Source organism: Pleurodeles waltl, chromosome 6 (genome assembly GCF_031143425.1).
Source record: "Pleurodeles waltl isolate 20211129_DDA chromosome 6, aPleWal1.hap1.20221129, whole genome shotgun sequence".
Lineage (NCBI taxonomy): Eukaryota > Metazoa > Chordata > Amphibia > Caudata > Salamandridae > Pleurodeles > Pleurodeles waltl.
Genome location: NC_090445.1, coordinates 683,453,074 through 683,476,855, shown reverse-complemented (window position 1 = coordinate 683,476,855; position 23,782 = coordinate 683,453,074). Strand labels below are relative to the sequence as shown.

General features: G+C 45.9%; 1 protein-coding gene across 6 annotated transcripts in view; it reads right to left on the bottom strand.

The window, feature by feature from the left end:
- LOC138300153 (zinc finger protein 282-like) overlaps nt 1-20,835 on the bottom strand; it is a 90,984-nt gene extending 70,149 nt beyond the window's left edge. For 4 of the 6 annotated variants that reach the window (XM_069239103.1, XM_069239105.1, XM_069239106.1 and 1 more), the window contains exon 1: nt 20,674-20,830. Coding sequence is in view for 1 of the 6 variants with exons in the window: in XM_069239104.1 (XP_069095205.1) it covers nt 20,674-20,697 (24 nt within the window). In the remaining 5 variants the exon portion in view is untranslated. Of the gene's footprint in view, nt 1-20,673 lie in introns of all 6 variants that reach the window. The other 2 variants (XM_069239109.1, XM_069239104.1) reach the window with 2 other exon arrangements.
- Between the last annotated feature and the right edge of the window lie 2,947 nt (nt 20,836-23,782).

Genomic DNA, 23,782 nt, shown 5'->3' with positions numbered 1-23,782 from the left:
TAACACAACAAGGGCCCCCCGACACTAGCCTGAACGATGAACTGCCCACCACCTCTGCCGGCGCTAGAGGACAGGAGGCACCGCCACAGGACCACGACACCAGCACCCCACCCCCTGCAGATGGAGAACCAACCCGCAGGCGGTCCCTGAGATCCAGGAAAAAGACAGAGAACAATGCTAAGACCCCTGCCAAGAAATGAGACCACCCAGATTGTCATCCTTCTGTCCCACTTTGTCACCCTGTCCATACTTAAACTACCCTAGCTCCACTTCCTATGCCCCTTTTGACAAGGTACCTGTGAGACTAATAGACTGGACTCTGCCATGGACATTCCTCCACAATCACCCCTGACCTTTTTACAACCACCTCCACTATTTAGCACTTAAATAAACACCCTTAAATCACAAAACAATCTGGAGTCAGTCTGTGCTTTCGAAAATGTGTATTAGCAAATAACTGTGGCAAAATGCTATATCCAATCTAATGTCAACATACCTATGTCACACAGCTCTAGTCCATGTGGAAACAAAGTAGAGGTCACACAGTGGGACCCACATCTGTGAATTCGAAAGGGAAAGTGACAACTGAGTGTCCATACACTGGGTGAAAATGACAGACAGATGCGAGGTAGAATAATTAAATCAGATGTAGCAGGCAGTTTTGTCTTCTTACCTGTGTCTCACTGGAAGTATTGCTAGATTACCTTGTTCCTGTTGTCTATGTCCTCTTCTTCTGCTTCCTCGTCTTCACTGTCCACAGGCTCCACAGCTGCCACAACACCTCCATCTGGACCATCCTCCTGCAGAAAAGGCACCTGTTGTTGCAAAGCCAAGTTGTGAAGCATACAGCAGGCCATGATGATCTGGCCCACCTTCTTTGGTGAGTAGAATAGAAAACCACCTGTCACATGGAGGCACCGGAACCTGGCCTTCAGGAGGCCGAAGGTCCTCTCTATAATCCTCCTAGTTCGCCCATGGCCCTCAATGTAGTGTTCCTCTGCCCTTGTCCTGGGATTCCTCACTGGGGTCAGTAGCCATGACAGGCTGGGGTAACCAGAGTCACCTGTAAATGGTGAGGGACAACTGTTAGACACACACTAACTCTTAGGGACATCCCCATACCCAGACACCTAGTCACACTGTATTGGGTCCATGTCCTCACCTAATAGCCCAACACGGTGCCTCTGGAGTTGCCCCATCACATAAGGGATGCTGCTATTCCGCAGAATGTAAGCATCATGCACTGAGCCAGGAAATTTGGCATTTACATGGGAGATGTCCTGGTCGGCCAAACACACCATCTGCACATTCATAGAATAGTAACTCTTCCAGTTTCTGTACACCTGTTCACTCCTGCGTCGGGGGACCAAGGCCACATGTATCCCATCAATGGCACCTATGATGTTGGGGATATGTCCCAGGGCATAGAAGTCACTTTTCTCTGTAGTCAAATCCTCCACCTGAGGGAAAACAATGTAGCTGTGCATGTGTTTCAGCTGGACAGACAACACTCTGGACAACACGTTGGAGAACATAGGCTGGGACATCCCTGATGCTATGTCCACTGTTGTTTGAAAATACCCACTTGCTAGGAAATGGAGTACTGACAGCACCTGCACTAGAGGGGGGATTCCTGTGGGATGGCGGATAGGTGGCGTCAGGTCTGCCTCCAACTGGGCACACAGTTCCAGGAAGGGGGTACGATCAAGTCTGTAGGTGATAATTACATGCCGCTCCTCCATTGTTGACAGGTCCACCAGCAGTTTGTACACTGGAGGATGCCGCCACTGGATCTCCTCACCTGCCCCAGCAGACGTGCTCTATGGAGGAGAACAGCGAGCAGAGAGTCAACCAACACTGAGGTAGGTAAACACAACCTTATCGGAAAATGTTTGAAAATCAACATAAGGCTGTATTATTGTTTAAGCAAGGCCTAGATATGTGTGACGCAGTCAAAATTAATGCCATGTGGCCCCCTGAAATGGCGGCTGCCTGACCTGTAATGTGGGACAAGGGGATATGAGGTAACTGCGCTGGCGTTGTATACTGTCGCGGTGGGCGGTCGAAGACCGCGGCGCAATCCTGCATTGGTTAACATTGGACCCTATGGGTCCCAGGAGCCAATGATGATGTATGCCCGCGGTGACGGTACGCACCGCCGCGGATGTCACTGCCATTTTCTCTCTGTTCAATCACTTGATACCTGATCTTCGACAGGAGAGGACTTACACTACAAGTGCTGCTGTGACCGCAGTCTGGAAGAGACAATGGCTTGTGTGTCTGGGGAAAGGGCCCCTGCCTTCAGCACGGAAGAGTTGGAGAAACTAGTGGATGGGGTCCTCCCCCAGTACACGCTACTCTACGGTCCTCCAGACAAACAGGTGAGTACACTGTGAGCATGCTGTATGGGCAATGCCTGTTTGGAGTTGTGTTGATGAAAGATGGGGGGAGGGAGAATGAGGCGTGCATGATGCGACGGTGAGTGCATGTGCGCCATGGCAAGGGTAGGGATGCGGGCCAATGACTGTGACGGTGCGGACGGTTATATCTTCTCCTTTTCCCCTGTACTATTCCTGTAGGTCAGCGCCCACCATAAGAAGGATATTTGGCGTGCCATCGCCAAGGAAGTCCGGACCCTGGGTTTCCACCACAGACGGAGCACCCACTGCCGTAAAAGATGGGAGGACATTCGCCGCTGGAGCAAGAAGACAGCGGAGTCCCAGCTGGGGATGGCCTCCCAACGTGGGAGGGGTGCCCGTCGCACTATTACCCCCCTGATGTTCCAGATCCTGGCGGTGGCGTATCCAGAGTTGGATGGGCACTTGAGGGCATCACAGCAGCCACAAGGGGGAGAGTACACTCTGCTGATTCAGCGCGCATTGTAGGTGTCTGGGTGGGGGAGGTGGGCTGTGGGTTCCCCTAGGCCAGGGCGAGTTTAGTAGGCTAGGTCCCTTCTTAAGGCAGGCCCTGTGGCACCCCACCCCACCTGTGTTCAGAGCCAACTACACCTAGTCAGGCTCCTGTGACTTCCATGTGTGCAGCAATCGGGCCTAGGCCTTGTAACCCATGTCCCTGTGATTAATTAGGGAACTCTAAGTGCACGGCGTAGTGCAGGGGGCTCTGTGTCTGCAGTGTCCGCCAACGGTAGCGGTATTGGATGCACTCAACATGTCTTTCTTCTGTCTTTCCCCCCCTTTTTGTGGTCTCCCTGTTCTTGTGTGCATTAGCATCATCAGGCGGAGGAGCAGTGTCACCGGAGCAGGAGGGAGCTGCATCCCACATGGCCATGGAGGGCGACACAACGGATTCAGAAGCCACCAGTGGGACGGAGGGCGAGGGGAGCTCCACGGCGGGGACAGGAGCTGAGACTAGCGACACCGACTCCTCCTCTGATGGGAGCTCCCTTGCGGTGGTGGGCCCCTCTGTGCCCCGCATCTACAGGTACAGCTGCCACCCCCCCTATCAGCACCGCCCTCCCAGCAGCCCCTCAGCATTTGCCCTGTGGCCGCTCACCCAGGAGGGTGGGCATCTCCTTCACCCCCGGCACCTCAGTCCCTGCCTCAGTCATCCCTGCTGCCTTCAGTGAGGAGGCCATTGACCTCCGCAGGTCCCTCACTGTTGGGCAGTCTACCATTTTGAATGCCATCCAGGGTGTAGAGAGTCAGTTGCAACAGACCAATGCATACCTGGAGGGCATTCATTCTGGTCAGGCAGCCCAACAGTGAGCTTTTCAGACTCTGGCCTCAGCACTGATGGCAGCCATTGTCCCTGTTTCTAGCCTCCCCTCTCCAACTTCCTCCACCCAGACCCAAACCCCTGTACCTCAGCCTATCCCAAGCACACCATCAGACCAGCATGCACACACCTCAACACACAAGGGAAGCTCAGGCAATCATAAGCACCACACATCCCACAGACATTCAGGCAAGCACCATACACATGCAGACATACCAAAAGCCACTGCCTCCACTGTGTCCCCCTCTCCTCCCTCCTCCCTCCCATTCTTGTCGCCACTCACACCTGCATGCACTACATCGACAGCCACTACTTCCATCACCAGCACACCCGCCACCACACCCCGCTCATGTGCACTCACCACCCCCACTACCATTCACACATCCCGTGTCCTCTCCCAGTGTGTCTGTGAGCCCACCTCCGAAGGTACACAATCGCAGCCACACACCCACACAACAGCCTCCAGCCCATGCACCTTCAACCAAAGTCACCAAAAGTACACCTCCTACTACCACTACCTCTTTCTCCACTCCCAAACCCCCTCCATCTACCCGTCCCAGTGTGTCCCAAAAACTTTTCCTGTCCAACCTTGACCTCTTCCCCTCACCTCCCCCACCCCTTTAGTCTTCTAGGGCCCACCTTTCCAGGTCCCAACCCAGCATCTCAGCCACAACATCTGCAGGAACAGTGGTGCCAGTAGTAACCGGTTTCTGGAGTGCGCCAGGCAGCAGGGCAGCCAGTGTGCCAAGGAGCCAGACCACGGACAGTCCCCCACCTCAAAAGCACATAAAGTTGGGCAGTGCCCGGCGGGAGAGAGGCAAAACATCTTCCACCAAAGCCTCTCCCAGGGGTACAGTTGGGAGTGTGAAGACAGCTGCGCCACCATCCAAGGTGGGGAAGGGGCACAGTAAAACAGGCAAGTCTGCGAAAACCTGCGCAGCGGACAGGACCGCCACCAGCACCACTGAACAGGACACTGCTGCCACAAGCACCGCTGAACAGGACACCGCCGCAACCAGAACCAATGAACAGGACACCGCCGCCGCCACCAGCACCGCTGAACAGGACACCGCCGCCACCAGCACCGCTGCCAAGGACACCACCGCCACCAGCACAGCTGCCAAGGACACCGCCGCCACCAGGACTGCTGAACAGGACACTGCCGCAACAAGCACCGCTGCCAAGGACACTGCTGCCACCAGCACTGCTGAACAGGACACCACCGCTACCAGCACCAATGAACAGGACACCGCCGCCACCAGCACCGCTGAACAGGACACCGCCGCCACCAGCACCGCTGCCAAGGACACCGCCGCCACCAGCACCCCTGAACAGGACACCGCCACAACAAGCACCGCTGCCAAGGACACCGCCGCTACCAGCACCAATGTACAGGACACCCCCACAACAAGCACCGCTGCCAAGGACACTGCCGCTACCAGCACCAATGAACAGGACACCGCCGCCACCAGCACCTCTGAACAGGAAACCGCCGCCACCAGCACCGCTGAACAGGACACCGCAGCAACAAGCACCGCTGCCAAGGACACCGCCGCCACCAGCACCGCTGCCAAGGACACTGCCACCACCAGCACCACTGAACAGGACACCACCGCCACCAGCACCGCTGAACAGGACACCGCTGCAACAAGCACCGCAGGCCAGTGAGCGCCAAAGCTTCCGACGCTACTAAGGCCGCCACGAGCAGGATGAAGCACTCTGGGCACAAAGCCCCCTCCAGAACCAGGGGAGTATCAGATCGACTACCTGTGACCTTGGCAGGATGAAGCACTCTGGGCACAAAGCCCCTCCAGAACCAGTGGAGATTTACATCCACTACCTCTGTCCTTGGCAGGATGAAGCACTCTGGGCACAAAGCCCTCTCCAGAACCAGTGGAGATTTACATCCACTACCTCTGTCCTTGGCAGGATGAAGCACGCTGGGCACAAAGCCCTCTCCAGAACCAGTGGAGATTTACATCCACTTCCTCTTTCCTTGGCAGGATGAAGCACTCTGGGCACAAAGCCCCCTCCAGAACCAGTGGAATATCACAACCACTACCTTTGTCCTTGGCAGGATGAAGCACTCTGGGCACAAAGCCCCCTCCAGAACCAGTGGAGATTGGCATCCACTTGAGAGACTGTGGCTTTGCACTCCCTGTGATGCAGCAGTGGGCAAACCACCCACTGGAGAGACTTGAGAGACTGTGGCTTTGCACTTCCCAGGATGCAGCAGTGGGCAAACCACCAACTGGAGAGACTTAAGAGACTGTGGCTTTGCACTCCTCAGGATAAAGCAGTGGGCAAACCACCCACTGGAGAGACTTGAGAGACTGTGGCTTTGCACTTCCCAGGATGCAGCAGTGGGCATACAACCCATTGGAGAGACTTGAGAGACTGTGGCTTTGCACTCCCCAGGATAAAGCAGTGGGCAAACCACCCACTGGAGAGACTTGAGAGACTGTGGCTTTGCACTCCCCAGGATTGAACAATGGGCAAACCACCCACTGTAGAGACTTGAGAGACTGTGGCTTTGCACTCCCCAGGATGCAACAGTGGGCAAAACCACCCACTGGAGAGACCTGAGAGACTGTGGCTTTGCACTCCCCAGGATGCAGCAGTGGGCAAACCACCCACTGGAGAGACTTGAGAGACTGTGGCTTTTCACTCCCCAGGATGCAGCAGTGGGTAAACCACCCCCTGGAGAGACTGTGGCTTTGCACTACCCAGGATAAAGCAGTGGGCAAACCACCCACTGGAGAGACTTGAGAGACTGTGGCACTGCACTCCCCAGGATGCAGCAGTGGGCAAACCACCCGCGGTGTTTGTTTGTACCGCCTTGGCGGTCGGAGTGTTAAAATGGCTGTCTATGTTGGCGGTTTCCGCCACGGTCGTGATTCCAATTTTTTTACCGCCGGCCTGTTGGCGGTTTTACCGCCGCTTTAACACCGACCGCCAGGGTTGTAATGACCACCTAAGTGCCTGAACCCCTATTCTTATAGATAGTAAAGATAGCAGAGCGAGGATTTTACATAAAACCCTCAGCAGTGCGAAACAGAAAGTTGATAGTTTTTTAGCTTGGGACTCCATTGATGAGGAGTTACGAAGCCAGAGGCCTAAACTTTTTATTAAGGGTGAGGGGGGAGGAGAGGTCACAAAAAACACTGCCCAGCTGAGTGTAGTTTGAGAGGATGATTTGTTCCCTAAATCATCAATTCAGTTTTACCTCCGTTAAGTTTTAATTAACAATTTGACGTCCATCCTGCTATCTTTTCCAGGCAAGGGGCAAGCTGATGTTAAGATCCTGACTCAGGGGCTAGCGATACTACTAGTTGAGTGTCATCAGTATACAGTACAATTGAAAGCCTAAATTCTGAGACAACGTTCGCAAGGGGCGGCTGTACATAGATATTAAAAGTCACCCCTACAGCAGGCCTTCAGCCCTTATGCACCCCACATGCCCGAGAACCTCAAGGGCCAAGCCCCCTTGTGGGTTTCCTTGGACTGTCCTTCCAGGCCATCCCTGCAGCGAGTTTGTAACCGGATCGTTCCCCACGAACTTGAATGGGACACCTAAGGCCATAATACACCTCTGTACCCAGGCACACCATAGCACCCCAAGGTGACCAGTTTATATAAAAGTATGGGTTATTTTTATAAACTGGTGTTAGATTTCTTTTTTGAGTGTATGTCTCACTTACTGCATGAGTGTGTGCCTTACATGCTTAGCACTATCCTCTGATATGCCTCACCGCTCAACAACACTACTCAAAAAGAGAGCATTTGGAATGTAATTTTTGCCTCCGTGATAACTCTGGGGATTTTGATTGCTTGTACTCTTTGCACAGTGTACCTCATTTTGGTCCACTTTATAAAGAGCTGGCTTCCTATACAGGTTATTGAATTTGCACCATAATCACAATCTTTTCCATCAATTTAAATTAAATGATTTCATAAATTAAAATTAAATAGTCTTTTTCAGCATATTTACTATCACACTACCCATTTTCCATGTTACTTATTACCTACCACTCACTACCCATCCCATTCTCTATATTAAGCACCCCAAACCCCCCATAAAAAGTGCAGTGTTCATTATATTGGAAAACTTATTATGACTGCCGATGTACAGGTTGGTATTTCTGTTTCATTTCACATTTTAATTCAAAGCTCATACCATCCCTCAGACATTAATGAATAACACATGCATAATGGATGTTTAAAATCAACTCAAAATAGAACTTTAAAAGATACTGCTCAACCACAATTCTGTGCAACACAGCTAAAATAAACCAATAGCTCTCAGAGGTGATACTTACTGGCTTTGCTAATGCTTGTTATGATCTGTCTATACCACAACTTCATAGCGAGCTCCCTTGGGATAGTGGCACCAATAAGCAAAAGTGTCTTTGACAGCTAAGAGGTCTGTCATAAATGACATAGTGTAATTAATTCAATGAAACATTATGAGAACAGAATGGTACTGAATGTAACATTTGAGTTTTGTATCAGACCTGGAGATGATTGCTCCAACAGCAATTAGCAAAGCCTAAAATTCACTGAATTTGTTTGATCATTTTGAGTGCTGCCATTGTTTTACAGCTTGCAATTTATCAGGATGCACAGTAATCTCAACTTGCAATGTACTATACCTAGGGATTTCGCAAGGTAAGCATACAGGAAATCTGATCTCAGATGAATGTATTAAGATGCCATGCAAAATGCTACAGCAAACACACCTAATACATCCCATAAAACATCACTCTTGGGGTGCAAGAAGGCAGTGTGAGCATTATTCACAGAATACATATTTGGTGTTGTGTGGGATTTTTCACTCATCTCTTTTCCTAACACGAGATTACAGTCCTGTCTAAGATACAGTCTTCTGAACAGGAATTAACTGGTAAATGTTTGCTGTTTCTGATTGTTATTGCCCTTGAATTTTCTGTAAGCTATATAGGGTCTTAATTGCCAATGAGGTTTGGGAACAAACAATATTGGTGCCCTGAGAATGTAGAATGCCTGACGATTCATTTAGTCTGTCAAATGTATTTTTTTATTTTTTCAATTCTTGTTTTTCTTTCATAGTAAAAGCTGGATACCTCATTTTACAGTGAGGTATCTTGGTTTTGGAACCAAATGGCTTACTCATAGGGCCTGTAGGGAGGAAGCTGTTCTGCCTTCATTTCAGCAAATAAGTCTGAAAAATTCCTAAAACTGCAGTGACATTGTCTTGGGAGTTGAAGATATTCAATCAGGTACTGACAACGTTTTGGAAATATGAATTGGTTTGACTGGGAAACAACCAGCTTGACAGCAGGCACAATGAAGAGAGATAGGTTTTCTGTACCCAGTTGATCAGTGACTTATGTTTCCTTAAACAGGTTGTCCACAAAAACCAGTACATCCAAAATGTCACCTATTAGCATTTGCACATGCCCAGATAAGGTAGGGATTATTATTGGAATTATTTCTTGGGTCATATCTCCAGGGGTAAGAGGTGAACCATCCATTGAACAAATGGATTCTTGTCTCCCAAGGGGATATTCCTGCAGGAAGTAAACTTTGTATACATAAATATTGTTCACACTCCTGAATCAAATACAACTGATTACTGGAACGGTCCATTTTGCAAAGATATTAATGTCAGAATAAATTAAATAAGCAGGCATCTGCAGGAAAAGTCTTAGATTTATTTGGTATCTGCCTACTCCTCATAACCAAGCAGAGGAGTTTTCTGGCAGATGACAACATTCTCACAGAAAATATCCAGAATCACCACAGGAAAGGCAAAGACTCCTATAATAATACTTTTACTTTTATGCTGCTCTTCTCCAATTAGTATCCTATTTGTAAAGGCTTTTACCCAGGACTAAGAAAGTTATCCACTGGAGCATACGGGTAAATACAAATTAACATGTCTCCCATCTTCTTTCTTTGTGACTATTGGCATACTGTTGATCTAGTTCTAAAAAAAAGTACTAGTAGTGGGTAATTTCCCACAAACTAAACTGAATATTTTCAATCTTACGGTATACCTCAATAAAAGTTAACTGCTATTGCCGCCTCATCAGTTCATGCTTCTAAATGTAATCTTTAGAACTGGTCTTATACAATATTAGATCTAATGTACTTAATGATAATAAATTGTCTTAAATTATTTTTGTATCTTCTCTGCAGTTTGTGCATGTGTGGCAAATGGATCAACCTGCCTGCCCATGACTGACCAGGCAAACTGTCACGGCCTATCAAGGATATGTTAAACATAACACCTGCCTCCCAGGTTTTGGTTGGTGGGAAACGGTATAAGGGAAGGCAGAGAAAGAGCTCTGGGTAACCAGAATCTGAAACACACCACGACCAGCAAAGGATGAGCAAAGTCAAGCAAGATTCAATATGTAATACATCAGACAAAAATATTAACACCATAGCGCTCATCATCACTGAGTCAAGAGAAACATTGTTCAATTGGTGGCTTTCTCAAGGCATAGCATGATATTTTGGTCACTTGAGTCATCAGCAAATCAGGCATTGAGAAAAGATGGGCAAACCCTTCTAAGGTCTGAGGAAAGTAGATTTTGTGGTCTGTTCTCTATTCAAATATTCTGCGTTCTGTTCCCTATTCTAATATGCTGCTGCTAAGAGTGGGAATTAAATCAGTGGTGCATGGTTGTTACTCTTAGTGTTCATAAAGTCCAAGATGTAACCATCACAAGAGGCAAAACTTGGTAATGAAGTTGTGATCCTTTCGCCACAACTGGATAAAAATACATTGTGAGTACAACAACAGCAAGCCTTATACAAATATGTGTACCTTAACACAATGAATAGCTATATGTTAATTCATCTGAAATATCTGCTTACAAAACTTGATCATTTATAACTACACTACCACAAGCATGAGAAGGAACACAATAGGCATTGTTTTAGGAATAAGTAATATCGTCAAAATCCAGAACCACTACTATTTTAGTGTGTTCCAATTAGGCACTAGAAAGGGTTATGATCATTAAGCCTTATATAGCACTCGTTCACCCAAAGTTGCTACTTTCCTGAACAAAAGGCTTTCTTGAATAGTCATGTTTTGAATAACCGCCTGAAAGGTTCCAGAGATGTTATTGTCCTAATAGATATTGGAAGGGAGTTCCATATCTTGGGAGCTAGAATTGAGAACCTGCAACCTCCTATGCTAGTTTTCTGGTATCTGGGTACCACTCAATGATTGGCAGTGGCCGAACATAAAACCTTGCTAGATGTATACCGAGGTATACACTCAGTAACAAAATATAGGGCTACGCCATGAATAGCCTTGAGGACTAAGCAACATACTTTAAATTGGATGTATTGTACTACTGGCAGCCAACAACTGGAGAGTGTGTGTTCTGCGGGGTGCCTTTAGCACTAGCCTCGCTGCAGCAATCTGAAGTATTTGAAAGCATTTTACATCATAGTTCAGCAGTCCTAAATAAGTACTATTAGCATAGTCAATTCTTCCTCCAGTCATTGCTACCTTGATTGATTTCGATGCACCAAAAGAAAGATATGGCATGAGCTTCCTTGTTGTCTGAAGAATAAAATCTCCTTTCGGGACCACATTATTAATTTGCTGTCCCGTTGAGAGTTTGTGATTGATTGTTATGCCCAGACATTTTTTTTAAACATCTTTTTATTGATTTTACAACAGGTGGAAGAAAAAAAACAGCATATCGAGCACAGTACCTTAAATAATGAAAAGATACATCACATTACAGGAAGAAGGCAGGAAAGATATCGCAGTAAATTTCACAACTAAATTACTGACTACTTGACAAGTAGTCAGGACCCAACCATCCCGTTTGTGGACCAATATTGCTCTTCCCCCACTGTCCCACTGCCCTGCCCTCCACCAATACCCTCTCCAGTGTATCCCCCCATACTCTGCCCTGTCTTTCCAAATGTTTTTTTTTTCTGGGGGCAACCCCGTGACAAGTAGATTGGACGTTCCAGTCCTATACAATGATCCATGCCCTTGGCCCAGGTATCAATGTGAGGAGTCTCCATCGCCGTCCAGGCCCTTGCGTTATCCCTCTTCGCGTTAATTGGGCCTAGCCAAAGAAGAGCCTTTTGGTAACGTGTGCCCTGAGATCATCCGTGAAATGCAGAAGGATAAGTTTAGGGTCTCGGGGAATATTCCAACCCATCACCCTCTCAAGGAGTCCCAACATTCCATACCAAAAGTGGAACTGTCCCAGACAGTGCCAGAATATGTGAGACAAGTCCCCCCTTGTATCATCACACCGCAGACAGTTCCCAGCAGGGATCAGGCCCATGCTGTGGAGGCTAATGAGACACACCCTATGAAGTATCTTAAGCTGGATCAAACTAAATTGCGCAGCTATCAATGCTTCTCTGGGAGCCTCCACCACTTCCCTCCAGTCATCCATCCTCCATGCAGCCCTGTTCACTCTCCCATGCCCTTCATACCCTCACCATCAGACCTGACACATTATGCAATACCATTTTGTAGATTTCCAACAATTTATGTTCTGTGAGGATTGTGAGAATGATTTTGGCCTCCATCAGGGAGAATTCAGGGATATTATCCACTGGCTGTATGAGAGGCAGGAGGGCGTGGCTGAGCTGCAAATACCTGAAGAACTGTGTACGGTGCATGTCATGCTCCACCTGCAAGTCCTGAAAGGACTTAAGCATCCCATTATGTTGTACATCCCCAAAGTTTCAAATGACATCCAGGCCACGAATCCCCTTAGGGCCACCACCTGAGGGAGTCTGGTGCCCGCCACAACGGAGCCTCCAATGTGAGATGAACAGCCCCCCCTACTGTCTTCAAGGCTGCATTCCATATCTCCAACACCACCAGGGTGGCAGGAGGAAGAGCCACAGAAACCCCTTCCTCTTGGAGCATGTGGTGAGGTTCCTTACCGCCCATCAGGCAGCCCTCCACCACATATACAGGGTCTCTAAAGCCCCCCCCCCCAACAGCCACCTGAGCAGATGCACCACCCAGCATGTCTGGGGTTGTTAAGCCCCCATCCACCGTCTAGGTGATATGTGGTACTCTGCCCCACCATAACAACAGTCAGAGATGTGCATTAATCTTTTTAAAGAAAATGTTATTGATTGGGAAGGGATCGTTTTGCGAGTGGGAGAGCAGACGCAAGAGGGCCATCATCTTAAAAATGGCTGAATGCCTTAATATGGAAAGAGGTAGGGTGGACCAGAACTGGATGTCCTTTCCAAAGACGACCAACTGAGGCGCTAGGATCCGATCAAAGGAGCGAATGGTGTTGCAAGTAACAACAAAAAAAAAACAGGTATTTGAAGCCTAGAGGGAGAATCAGTATCCCTGTCCCCCATGGGATTTCTACAGGCAGGGAGCAATGGGAGAAATTAATGATTTTTAGGGGTTCATTAGGAGTCCTGTATAAGAACTGAAGAATCTGGAGCCCCCTAGGTCCCGAGACTCCTGGATCATCTAGAAACAAAAGGAAGTCATCAGCATTTGGCTAAATTCAGTCGCCTACCCCCTCAGACCGCTGAAAACCTTTAATAAGCGCGTCAACCCTCACCCATGCAGCCAGAGGTTCGATAACAAGCACAAAAAGTAAAGGTGACAGGAGACAACCTTGACCGGTGCCCCCTGCCACTGGAAACCACTCCAACACCACCCCTCCGATCCACATCCTTGACAACAAATTAGTAAAAGAAGACGCATATAGCTCACATACCGTGGGCCAAAGCCCACCTTGTCAAGGAGGGTGAATAGAAACGCCCAGTCCACTTAATCAAAAGCCTCTGGAAGCTGATGGACAGCAGGGCTCGGTGACCATCAAAAGTCCACTCATGGCAATGGCATTGTGGACCCTTCGTAAATTTTGTCGGGTGGCCTGATGGGGCATGATCCTGGACTAGTCAGGATGAACCAAGCTTGCAATCACCACTCCAAGTCGAGTGGCCAGCATTTTAGCCCATATTATAACTTTTGAATTCAGAAGTGAGATTGCTCGGAAGTCCCTGAAGTGCATACCTTCTGATCCTGGCTTTGGGATCACCATGATCTCAGCCCTCTGCAGATCTGGGGGGCAACTCACCCCTCTCCACAAAGGTCTCCAAGAGCAGTGGGCCTGTCTGCGGCCATACCAGGTGCCAGAACTCGGCCGGGAACCATTGGGGCCCGCCGCCTTATCAGCCTGTAGCTGAGCTAGGGCTCCACATAGCTCGTTGCATGCCCTAGCTCGTTTGCTTCCAGCGACTCCCGTTTTTCGGGAGTCAATCGTGGCATCGGCAGATCCGCTATGAACTGGAGTAAGTCTGCTCGAGTGCTCAAGGGGTCCGCACTATACACTGCAAACGCATTCACAATGGATTCGCCTCCAGTCACCCAGGAACCATCATCTGTCAACAAGAAGGCAACCGGGGCTTCCGTCCCGTAAAGTCTTGTTGGCTTTTTCGCCCAACTGATAGACCCTACTGCCGGTGACATTCCACGCTGCCCTAGCCTCCTGTGTAAGCTCCGGTCGAAGCAAAGTCTGGGTATGTATTAAGGTCTTGTCGAAGCAAAGTCTGGGTATGTATTAAGTCTCACTGGAGAGGTTCCTGCTGGGACATTGTGTACTGACTTTCCAGCACCAACAAAACCCACCTCTACAGCCCCAAAGAGTTTCCACCTTCCACTGCTGTTGATACGATTGCAGCTGCCATCTCCCAGGCCACAAAAACAGAAGTTGCAGATAATTATGGCAGGCCTTATCCCCCAAGACCTGATAAGTAGTAACGGGCTGGGGCGTCCAGTGCTGGCCCAGCCACTGTGATACCAGTCCAAGCAAGGTCCTGCCCTGTCGCTTCCCAGCTTGATGTAGATGGCCAAGCGTCGGGGGTCCTGATCTCCTCCCATGAGGGTGCATCAAATTAAGGACATTAAGGGGGTCATTCCGACCACGGAAGCACCGCCAACAGGCTGGTGGTGCTTCCCAGGCCATTCTGACCGCGGCGGTAAAGCCGCGGTCAGAAAAGGGGATCCGGCGGTTTCCCGACGGATTTCCCCTGCATGGGCTGAATCTCCATTATTTAAATAATTAAAATAATAAGAAAAACAGACAATAATAATACCCAGCACATCCCCCTTAATAAACTTTCAGAAACTTACACTGCTTTTGTAGGAATTAAAATTACATTTTCCTTTTTTCTTTTTTTTTTCCTTATAAAAACATACAACTACTTATATAGCTATTAGTTACTAGAATTTCTGAGGTGTACCCCACAACAAAATCCTTCAGCCAACTAGGAGGTACTACTTTCCTTTTCCTACCATTCAAATCCTCATCAACAGGTTCCTGTCCATTTCCCCTTAAATTCTCTTCACTCACACTATCCTCACGACTAATACTTGTTGTCTCTCTCCTCTCATGCCTTTCCACCACTTCCTCATCATCTTCCAAACAATCTGAGGTCTTCCTCCCTTCCATTATCTCTTTCGCATTTACTTCAGAGCCTTCCTTTTGTTCATTTGAATGTAATGCAACACGTTAAAAAATTCCTTACTTTACCATTTCCTAGTTTAACAGCATTATGCAAGACTTCTATCACTTGTTCTCGGTCAAAATATTGGCTCTTACCTTTCTTTACTTTATAGGGTTTCTTTACCCAAACCTAGTCTCCCACCTCAATACTGACAGGTTTAACACCATGTGCTTTATTATAATATGCTTTAATTGTTCCTTGTGTTTTGTCCAAACTACAGCTTACCAAGTCAGGCAACCATTGTTCAATTTCAGTATTCATCAACCATGCAGGACTAAATTTGCATCTTGGTTTGCATCCCCTCATTATCACAAAGGGGCTTAACCCTGTGCTATCATTCTCTGTAATCCTATATGCCCAAACTGCCTTCCGTACAACAGTGTGCCAGTCACAACGTTGCTTCATGGCACTCTGAATAACCCCCTTAATAACTCTGTTGAATCTTTCCACTGTGCCATTCCTACTGGGATTATACAAGGAAGTAGTCCTATGCTTTATACCCACTCTCTCAAAGTATGTTTTAGCTGTGTTAGAAACAAATTGAACACCACTGTCGGTCAATAAGAACACACTAATTCCTTCTGACCGGAACGTCCTGTCCAAAAATTCCAGAAATGTATTGGTGTCTGCCTTTTCCACTACGTCAACCTTCGGCCACTTAGAGAACAAATCCATCAAACAATTACATATTCTTGCGACTTCCCTACAGGACCAAACAAATCCAGTGCCACACACTCCCAAGGTTGCTAAGGCAAGAGCTTCTGATCCATTGGTGGTCTCAAAGTATGCATGCAGACTCTTATCAGCTCTAGAACACACTTCACAAACCCCAACAAACCTCTCTGTAGCCTTGTCTATCCCCGGCCACCAAAATAAGTCCTTGACAATAGATTTGGTTCTAACAATACCAAAATGCCCCTCATGGCAGAGTTCCAAAATTGCTTCCTGCAATCCACAAGGAGGAATGATCTTCTTATCTCTAACAATGATATTCCTCTCCACTGAAAGTTCAGACCTAACTTCCCAAAAATGTCTACACAATTCAGATAACTGATCCTTTTTAGGCCAACCGTCTAAAACATATTGTAAAACCAACTGTAACACAGTATCTTTTCCCATCTCCCTCTCCCAACACTCTTCCTTGATGGCCGGTTTACCAGAGTCATGTATCAAAGCCACTTAATAATCATTCCACCTGTCCTCCTCACATTTTTCTAACAAACAAGGCATCCCAGACAGTCAGCAACACAATTATTTTTACCCGGTACATACACCATGCAGTACAAGTAATCCTTCATTCTCATGGATAACATAGCAATTCTCGCTGAAGCAGACACACTTCCTTCACTCATAAGTAATATGATAAGAGGTTTATGATCAGATTGGATGGTGACAGTCGTCAACCACACAAACGTACAGAAATGCTCTAATGCCCATGCACAAGCCAATGCCTCCTTCTCTATGATGGGATATTTCTCCTCCGATGGTGATAAGGACCTGGAGGCAAACAAAATAATAGTTTATTTACCTTTGTTATCTTTTTGTGACAGAACTGCACCTAGACCCCTGTTACTGTCATCTGTTGTCAAAAAGCAGTCCAACTTATGATCAAAACTCCCTAGATGAGCTACTTTACTAAGTTCTTTCTTAATTCTAACCAATTCCTCCTCACATTGTGAATTCCAAACAAATTTCACATTCTTTTTTAGTAAAAGTCGTATGTTGTAAACCTTTTCCGCAAAATGCTGAATGAATGACCTAACATCATCTTTGCTGATAGGCGATGGGGCGCCAACAATGGCATCAATCAAAGATGATTTAGGTTTCATTCCTTCATCACTGATTTCATGTCCATGATAATTCACACTCCTTTCAGCAAATTTACATTTACTCAATTCCACTGTTAAACCCTTGTCCTTTAACACTCCTAGCACTTTTTGTAATCTCTCATTGTGTGCTTCCTTGTTCTCCCCAAACACCAATATATCGTCCTGAAAGAACATCACACCCTTCACTTTCCCAAATAACTTATGCATTAAACGCTGAGACACAGCAGCGGCCGATGCCAGGCCAAACAACCTCCTTTTAAATTGGAAGCACCCAAAAAGTGTTATGAATGCTGTGAGTTTCCTTGACCTAGGGGAGAGCGATATTTGGTGATAGGCTGCAGATAAGTCTATATTTGAGAACCATTTTGCCCCCTGAAGACTTGAGACCATTTCTGTAATCCTTGGTAATGGAAAATGATCAAAAACAATGTTACTGTTCAAATGACGCACGTCTATACATAGTCTAATTTTTCCATTGCTACGTCGAGCTACTACCATTTGTGAAATCCATTCTGATATCCCTATGGGTTTGATAACATCCATTTGTACCAGTTTGTCTAGTTCCCTAGATACATCGTCCCTTATCATTATCGGTACAGTCTTCAATTTGTGTATTTTCGGAACAGCATTACCCTTTAGCACAATGTCATGTTCAAATTTATTCAAGTTCCCCAGTTGTTTACTAAACACCTTTGGGAATCTTTCCTCCATTTCCTTGTTCAAAACAGTACCGTCGTTCATCACCAAAACTTTCTCATCACTATTTGGGTCCAAGAACATATGTAAATTTCCTTGGTCCTTCCATCCAAGGACCGATGGTCCACCTTTAGCTACACAAGGTTTTCCCCTCGCATTCCTATTCTTAAATGAAAATAGTAACCATCTGAACCCCAAAAGGTCGATCTTCTTGCCGGTATAACTTTCAGGACTTATATCCAGTTTCAACAATTGTGTACCAATTTTCTTCACAAAATTCCTCCTCCACACTTCGTTGATTATGGTAAAAGGTGACCCTGAATCTGCATATATCATAATAGGTACACCACCAATTTCCATTTCACATACAGGTTTGTCCTTCGTACTGTTGTCATTTATATTTAGCACAAATGTCCCCGGTACACTTCAAGCATCTCCTGAGTATGTATTTTTCTCCTCATCACTTCCACTCTGGCTCTTGCCATCATACATTCACTTAACAGATTTACTTTTCCTTCTACACACTCTTGCAAAATGCCCATTGATGCCACAATTACCACATCTCTGTTTGAACGCAGGGCACGTTTTAGCGTATGCTAAATGTTCTTTGCTGTTGCACCTATAACATCTTCTCTCACTGTTATCATTCCTTTCTTTGTGACTTGTTCTCTGTTCCCTCACTTGTTTCCAATTTGCCACCTTATAACCACATTCACTTCCTTTTTCACATTGCTTAGGTTCCAAGGCACACCTTCTGGATATCTCCCCCTTCCATACCATTGCTAAGACATCCTCCAAGGGTGAATCTCTATTAATCCACAATCTTTCTTGTATGGTTTCTTTACAAGTATGCATAACAAATTGGTCCCTTATCAAATCGTCCGGAATTGCACCGAACTTACAATCAAAGTCTAGTCTTTTTAAATCAGCAACATAGTCATCTATGGACTCTTCTTTACTTTGTTTCTGCTGAAAATATTTATATCTGATGATACCTATGCAAACCTTTGGTGCACAATATTTATCAAGCTCTTGTAGAGCAGCATTAAAAACAATCAAATCCCCACTTGCAGGACTTTTTGGCATTTTGTTGTACGTTTTTAGGCCAAGAGGACCTAACTAGTGCAGAAGAATTATTTTTTTCTGTTCTGATGTCATTCTATTCTCTTCATTAATTGCATGAATGTAATTTAAAAAAAATCTTTCCTCGCCACCCATTTTAGGATTGGTTCATTTCCTGTGGACCATAATGCTTGTGGCAGATTAATAGTGACATTTTGCTGAGCCATATTGCAATGTGCAGGGTGAGACACAATCTGTATATTACAGTTTTCCTGTTACTTAAGATCCCTTTTTTTTTTTTTTTTTTTTTTCCCCCAGTTACCCCTGTTTCCTGTACTTCTTGTGATGCCTAGACGTGAATCAACATGTTCAGCAAAGTGTCTTTAAAGCATAAATCGACATGCATAGTTCAAGCAACGTGTATACCCAATAACTCTAAATGCGTCTTGAAAAGCGTCTCCGTTGTCCTTGTAACCGCAATTAAGATGGTAGCCACGTAACGTAGGCAGCATATGCCCCACATCCTCAACAGTGACGTCGCAACAAGTAGGCAGTGTCTGTCATGTGCGATTCCACGCGCAGTGTAACAGTGAACTACGCGCCCCCAAAATCCAGTCAAACTCCCTTCCTACTGGCAACCGCAAACTCCGACTATTGCAGTCCAATAAATCGCAGGCATTGCTTACACTGAGAAACTGAGAGCACACACTGATCCTGGCAACACCGTCAAGGATTCTCCATATAGAAGGCCATGCACGGGCCATCAATCATATTGTCACCAGATTGTGGTAGATTTATCCCCACAAACAGATACCAGACGGTAAGTACATGTGGATTCTTCTTTTAATATAAGTTGCAGTAAAACAGGAAACAGGGTACCACGCTCCTCAGACACGAGTCTCGAACCATCACCAGTAGAGTCTTGCTATCATCTCCGAACTTGGAACTTCGTTATGTCATAACATTGACATAAGCAACACACAACAGTACCTCTCTCTTCTTATTATAGTTAACACTGTTATTTATCAATTAAAGTTAAAGACAACAGAAATGGTATTCCTTCTAAAAGATCAATCTAGTGAGCTTATCTTCCCAGTGCACAAACACCTAACTGACTTGGAAAATCATGCTAAACTCTATGGCCTTAGACATTTTCATCTAAAAGGTTGGGAAGGTAATCATTCGAGGTCCTATCTAGAAACATTCATGCATCCTTTATTACAATTGTCACAAGACTATTCACAGTAGGTCAAGTCCATCACATTTTAAACAAAATCTAGATGCTACATAAGGTGTTAGAAATTCAATATTATTCACTTTAAAATTAAAGATTTTTATTTAGCAAGACTTTTTAAAGGAGATTGCTAATATCTGCAAAGAGTTCTCTGCAATATGTCCTCAACTAGGAGTTCTAGGCTACAAATATGATCGGTATAATCCAGCTGTAGTGAGGGCCGAACGATCTCCCTTCATCTTCTTGGATCACAATCATGCAGTCAACGTGAATCAGAATATGAAATCTTCCTTTGCTTTAATGCAAGCTCATAAAGAAATTAGCTCCTTCCTTTTTTCCTAAACATCCTTTTGCTCAGATGACACCATCATCCAGAATTTAACTCAAATTAGTCGCTTTAGCAACACGATCCCTGTGTGAGCTACAGCAACATGGGATGGGAAAAGAGACAGAGAGTGGGTTAATAATTAGTAATATATTAATAGAGGTGGGGAAAACAGAAGCACTGCGTAGTTCTCACGTCAATTCCCCACATTTAGCATTCGTTCTTACGCAATATAATGCAAATCTATTTCTTATTTGCACGATACAACTCACCTTCTCTGACGGTTGCTGTAACATCTTTCTTTTGAGTGTGATTATCCTCAAAGTTTATAGTGTCTCTGCTGTCACAACGCAGCAGGAGGGCGCTGGGTCTCAGACCCACTAAACACAGCTCTCTCCTGACCTTCACCGGAAGAACCGGCTGTCATTGCTCACGCTCAGCACAGGATTATAGCCGCATGCGCAATTAAACACAGACGGACCCACTGCACGTGCGTCAAGGGAGAGACGCTGATCGCCAGGATAAACTAGGGAAAGCCTTAAACTGACTGATCCATTTCAGCCTGAACACCAGCGCGCTCAATCATGGATTATTATAAACACTTGGTTGCGAATCATTTCACAGTATGCACTATACAAGAGTAATTTGCAACACAAAAATACAGAAATTCCGCCTCCTTGAATTAGCTAACTCTCTAGGGGAATGCAATATTAAGTAAAACATTGGAATATAAACAGGAACAAAACTGCTGACGTGGGTTACCCTAAGGTTTTTTACATTCATTCTTCAGAAATTGATCAGTGTTTTGCTTGTAAAATTAAGGACATGAATATAGGTCCTGATAGGGACCCATTTCAATTTCTGTTTTTAAATACTACCGGGTCTGACACCTGGAGGGACCCGGCCCACAAAAAAACCTGCCTGCAATTAGGGCATGACTACTGCTGCCCGCACAGAAGCACTGCTGGACGCCCATTATCCCACATTTTTTTATACTACTTTTAACTTTCTCAAAGGCATGGAATTCTCGCTCCTTTATAAGCTGTTACAGAACCGCATGTCGGGCGACAAGGGGAAGGGCTGCATCGCAGGAGGGGTCCTGCACGATGGAGCTCTAGGAGCATGTACTGCTGTAGAGATGCAAATCCAGCCACCTGCTGGTAAACAGCCTTATATATGTAAAGGAAAATCGTGCAAGGGCACCTGTCCAGAGAGTATGCTTTTGATGTTGATCTGTTCAGTTATCTCTTCAGTTAGGCCAGTTTCAGATCTGCTGACATATTTCCATGAGTGGACAGAGGCATGGGATCAAAGTTATTTGACAGTATCAAACAGTTTATTAAGTGTGTAGACTTGAGAATGATGGATACCGCTATTTGATGCAAAGGATATAATTGTGACCTGCAACCCCAAAGAGCTCTAGTGTCTCTCTCACTCTTTCTCATTTTATCTATCGTCCTCATTTGAGGCTTCTGTCGGCCAGACACCTTCCAAAGAAGTTGAGGATAGCTGAGACTCTCCCTTAATCAATGTCTTGGATAGAAGGTTAACAGATGTATTTGATTCAAACTCTGGTTCCAATGCGCTGATTTGTTTGGCGATTATGAGATCTTGGAGCTGAAGATTGGTGACAGAACTCAAAGTCATTCATTTAGGCTGTGTTATGTATTTCTCATGATGCCATCTGGAACAAAATACACACAGCCACATGCCATAATTTGAGAGTTCTTGTGTAATGCAATTTCCTATGATGTCATCATCAAGTCTTTGGAAGTCATGTTTCAGTGGTGTCATTAGTTCAGGTTTTATCAACTCAAAAATCGTATCTCATGTTGCCCATAGAAAGTTGGCAAATATGAGTCCTGCTGATGTGCTGAGGGATACTACCAAATAACGTCTTCAAAAAGATTCCTCTGTAGGAGTGCATCTAAAGAAGGACACCTTACTTATGGCTTTTTCTGTAGGTTACGGCACAGTACGCTTGGAACTCTCAGAATAAGTTGCCTGTAGCCTTTCTTAATATCTGTGATCCTGAGTGTGTGAGGCTCTTTCATCTATTTGGTACCTCATGCTTACCAACATTCCGTGAACAAAAATACATAGGATTTTTAAATCCTAAAGTCACTAATTAGCATTTTGAAGAAATCACTAGAAATTGCATCACTTATCCTTTGCCTTGAGGATCACATCTCAGGATATCAAATTATATGCCTTGGGAAATGGATCAGGGGAATAAATTATGCAACTTCTGACCTGAGTGGTACCATGAGATGCCACATTTCTCTTTTCAAATCTCTCGCACTTTTACTCTCCGTCCTTCTCTTCTCCTTTTTTATTATTTTTCCTTCCTCCCCTGGACCTCCTCTATTTTTCCATACACCCTCCTCTTCTCTTACTTTCACTCCTGTGGCTCTCCAGCTGTCTTTTTCCCAACTGATTACACCCTATTCATAATCCTCTGAGGACTACCCTTAACTTGAAATGGGTGGGGGTTTCCCTTTTTTCCTTCTCTGTTCATCTGTCATCCTCTCTCTCTCTTTTCTGAGCTCCCTTATTCATTCTCTACTTACCCCTCTGTCTCTTAGTTTCTTTCTCTTTGTTGGTCTGGAGACATTCTTTGTCCTTGCTTCTCTTCCTTCTCCTGACTCTCTTCCACCTCCCTGTGCTCCCTCTTTATTTTCTCTTCCCCAGCCCTGCAAGCATTGCTTTTTCTTTCCAGGGTAACTCTCAGTCCTTTTATCTCTCCTTCACTCCCACATGCCTAATATTTCTGCTTACATATCAACGATATCACTCATATTTCCTTCTGTCCCTCCCTTGGTATTTCAATACCCTTCCATTCCACTATCCCTTTTACCTTAAGATGTCCTCTCCCTCCTCTCTCCACAAGCCTGCCAAACCTACTTTTTGAGATGTGGCGTTTCACTTCTTCCTCCATGATCCTTCCTCCTTTTCTTGGCCCTTTGCTATGCTTCCTGTCCCCATTCCTCTTTCCTCTCATTGTACTGTCTCTTTGCCACTTGCCCCTTCCTTTCTACATCCTAGCCTCTCCTGAGTCCTCCAAACCTGCCTTCCACTTTCACTGGGTCTCTAGGCCATTCCTAACACTTTTCTCTGCAGTTTCACCTCAGTTTCCCTAAAAACAAGCATTTGCAAAAATGGGTCTGTAGCAACACAGGAGTGGGGAGGAGAAGCAGCAGAGAAGTAGGTCTTGGGTGAGGTGAAGCAACACAGAGGGTAGGGGTGGGGAAGAGAAGCAACAGGTGAGAAAGTAACAAGGAGAGAGTGGTGCACAGGCGAGAAAGGACACAAGAGGGAGAAAAACATAAAAGCACATGAACAAGTTACTTAACTTCTTTAACATTCTTTCTGGTAGAGATT